At 62.7% G+C, this 3,477-nt stretch overlaps 1 protein-coding gene across 1 annotated transcript in view; it reads left to right on the top strand.

The window, feature by feature from the left end:
• VOLCADRAFT_121064 (uncharacterized protein) overlaps window positions 1–3,477 on the top strand; it is a gene marked incomplete at its 3' end in the record, with an annotated part of 6,809 nt that overhangs the window by 1,267 nt on the left and 2,065 nt on the right. Inside the window, exons 3-8 of the mRNA XM_002952358.1 lie at window positions 525–743; window positions 1,371–1,623; window positions 2,159–2,303; window positions 2,620–2,665; window positions 2,801–2,805; window positions 3,015–3,474. Coding sequence (XP_002952404.1) covers window positions 525–743; window positions 1,371–1,623; window positions 2,159–2,303; window positions 2,620–2,665; window positions 2,801–2,805; window positions 3,015–3,474 — 1,128 coding nt within the window. The remainder of the gene's footprint in view (window positions 1–524; window positions 744–1,370; window positions 1,624–2,158; window positions 2,304–2,619; window positions 2,666–2,800; window positions 2,806–3,014; window positions 3,475–3,477) is intronic.

Here is a 3,477-nt window from a genome sequence, read left to right as displayed (position 1 = left end):
CGAGGGAAGCGGGCAATGGTTTGGACTCGGTTCGTCGGTTGCTGCCGCTTTGGCGTGTGGTGGCGGCGGCGTTAGGTGTGGAGCGGCTTGCGCGGCAGGCACCGGTGGCGAATACAGGTGAAATACAGCGGAGGTGAAGGGGGTGGAAGGGGCTGGCTGCTAGGGCGCCTCACCGCGTATGCAGACGTCAGGTTGACAAGGCACAACCCGTTGCTGCGGCCCATGCGCTCACAGGGGGTTTCCCACATCCCACCCCACCTCCCGCCTCCCACCTCACACCCCACCTCCCGCCTCCCACCTCACACCCCACCTCCCGCCTCCCACCTCACACCCCACCTCCCGCCTCCCACCTCACACCTCACACCCCACCTCACACCTCACACCCCACCTCCCACCTCACACCCCACCTCCCGCCTCCCACCTCCCATCCCCGGACCTCGTTACCCTACCGTGCCTGATCAGGCACCCGGGACAGCCGCGCCGTGCTGCTGCTGGGCCCCCACGGCTGGGTGCGACACCGGGAGGGGGGCGTTACCTTCCAGCTGGACGTCACTCGCTGCATGTTCTCATCAGGCAACGTCACGGAGCGCACCCGAATGGGCTGGGGAAGGGGCCTGTACGGCGGTCCGTACGGCGCCCCCGGCGGCCAGCCGGGGTGGGCGGTTGGGGAGACGGTGGTTGATCTGTACTGCGGTATCGGGTACTACACAGTACCGCTGCTGGTGGTGGCGGGGGTAGCCAAGGTATGTGTGGGTGTGTGGGGGTGGGTGTGTGGGGGTGGGGGTGGTTGTGTGGTGATGGTGGGGGGGTGGGGGTGGGGGTGTTAGGGAGGAGGGATTCGTTCGGCCGGGGGCCCTAGGAGCAGAAGGTGAGGATGGTGGTGGTGGTGGTGGTGTGTTGAAATGAACTGAATCGCGATCAGGATTTGAAAGCAGTTATAAATGTGACCGGGTTGTGACCGGGTGGGGTTCCTGGGAGTTACGGCACTGAATGGCGGGGTGGGGGGGGAGCCCCCTCAGGGGAGGACAAGGGGGAGGTTGGGGGTCTCTTCTCGTCCCCTGCTTGGTTGATAGTCATTGTGGCTCGGGAGCCCAGCGAGTCTCGTCTTTTCAAATCCCTGCATGCCGTACTGTCGTACTTCGTATGTTAAGCTGGGGTTGCGAAGCAGGAGCCATTTTTGCTTTAGTCAGCCCACTTTGTTGACACCCACCCACCCACACCTTTCCGTTCCACTCACTATACCTCTCCCCCCACACACAACCAAACACGTGTACATACATACATACACACACGCACACACGAGCCAGGTTTATGCGTGCGAGTGGAACCCTCACGCGCTGGAGGCCCTACACCGTAACCTGCAACAACAGCCCCTGCCAGCTACAGCCGCAGTCATCGCCAGCAGCGCAGCAGTAGCCGCGGGTCGCGGTGACGGCTGTGCTAGCAACCCCAGCGCCGCCGGCGGCGCCGCCGCTGGCCCAGTATCAAGCCGTTGTGAGGTGTTGCGTGGCGATTGCCGTCTGACAGCTCCAGGGGGTGTTGCGGACCGGGTGCTGCTGGGGCTGCTGCCTAGCTCCCGGGGGGGCTGGGAGGTTGCCGTACGCGCCCTGAAACCCGACGCGGGTAAGCACGTGGCGGGGAATGGGGGGAAGGATGGATAGGTGGGATCCGTTGGTTGCTCAGTCGGGTGACGTTGGTGGTTTGGTCTTCCGGTGGGGGATGTAGATCGGGGGGGAGGGGTGGGGGGTGCGGGCACTTTACAGGAGAGCTTGCTGTGAACAGCGTCAGGAGATGCCAATCCCAGCGCCGATGCACGATAGGCAATCATCGAGAATGATGTCGGCATCAGCCAAGTCGGCAGCCTGGTCGGTTTCCCCCCACGATGTGTCACCGTCTCGCAGAGCCTCATGTCGACGTGTAGCGCTAATGCCCTGTAAATATCCTGGGGGTGGATCACCAGCTCATCTCGCATTCCTGAGCGCCCTGTAAGCGGCCCTCAATGGCATCCCCCCCCCCTCCCTCTCCTCCCTCTCAACGATTTGGGTTTAACATCGGAAGACCCTAACGTCCCTCTTTAGATGACGGTGTAATAACGGCCTTTGACACCCCCCCAAAACAAAATCACAACACAAACACAAACAAAAAACAACACACTCAGGGGGCTGGCTTCACCTGCACCACAATGTAACTGATAGTGAGGAGGCGCAGTGGCTGTACGACACCATGGACGAGCTCAGGCGGCTGGCTGCTGCGGCAGGACGCGACTGGGAGCTGAGGTTGCATCACGTGGAGCGAGTCAAGTGGTGAGCAGTGTTGTGTGCGCGTGTGTGTGTGTATCGGGGGGAGGGAAGAGGTGTATAGCGGGGGAGACTTGCCGGGGGTTTAGTTCTAGGTGTTGCGTTGTGACGACGTGCATGCATGCATCCATGCCGTACGGCAAGCCGCGGGGTACCTAAGGAACGGGATAGAGGTACGGGGCCGGGGTGGGGAGGTAGACAAGGGGGAGAGGGGGAGGGGGAGAGGGGAGGGGGAAAGGGGCGACTTGCACCTGGAATGTGCGGCTACAACACCCCCGGCTACAACCCCCCCGACACATAACTCCCCCTCAACCCCCTCAAGGCGGTGCTTTATCGGTGTTGTGCGCCAGGGGGCCGGAGAAATGGCGGTAAGGAGGTAGCTGCCGAGAACACACAAAAAGAAAAGGCTTTAAAGCTTCAACAGATCAAAGTGACGCTCGTCGTGGGCACCCGTCGTGTGTCAGTCTTCTCTCCCGCCCCGCCCGCCCCCCTTTCCCTTGCAGTTGCAGTTAGTTGCAGTTAGAAATGTTGGACGTTGTTTCCCCTTGTTGACGTGATCCTGGTGTCCCCATAAATTACCCACCGAGTCATTCCCTCCAGGTGCTAACCCCCTCCCCCCCTTTTCCGGCGGCCGCTGAAGTGCTCCGTGTTCGCTGATTCGTTGCACACCGCTACCCCCGCTCCCACTCCCCCAACGCCCATCTTTGACATCCCCAGGTACGCGCCCCACATCCGACACATCGTCATGGACATAGAGTGCCGACCCGTGGGACACGGGAGTGCTGCTGCCGCCACCGCCGCAAGTTCCACGGCGGCAGCGGGATCCGACGCCGCAGTGAGCCCCATGCAAAGCCAGGAGAAGCGAAACGGCGTCCCGTCGCTGTCGTCGCCGCCGCCGCCGATGCCGTCGGGGTCCGTAGCCCCATATCCCGCGGCAACCACCAATAACGGCTCCATCGGCAGCGCCGTGGCGGCCTCTGCCCGCCAAGGGGACTCGTCCGCTGCAGCGACGAGTGCACCAGATGTTACGGCTGGACCTCGCTGGTACGAGCAGCCGTACGACAATCTACGGCGCGTACGGCGTATCGGAAGCGTACTCACCCGTGAGGTATTCGAGCGGGACATCAGTCCGGGGCGACTGCCGGTCATCCTGGAGGGTGAGTGGGCGGGATGGGGGGTG

This window comes from Volvox carteri (genome assembly GCF_000143455.1).
Source record: "Volvox carteri f. nagariensis unplaced genomic scaffold VOLCAscaffold_29, whole genome shotgun sequence".
Lineage (NCBI taxonomy): Eukaryota > Viridiplantae > Chlorophyta > Chlorophyceae > Chlamydomonadales > Volvocaceae > Volvox > Volvox carteri.
Note: the sequence above shows the minus strand (reverse complement) of the source record. Positions and strands in the feature narration are given on the sequence as shown.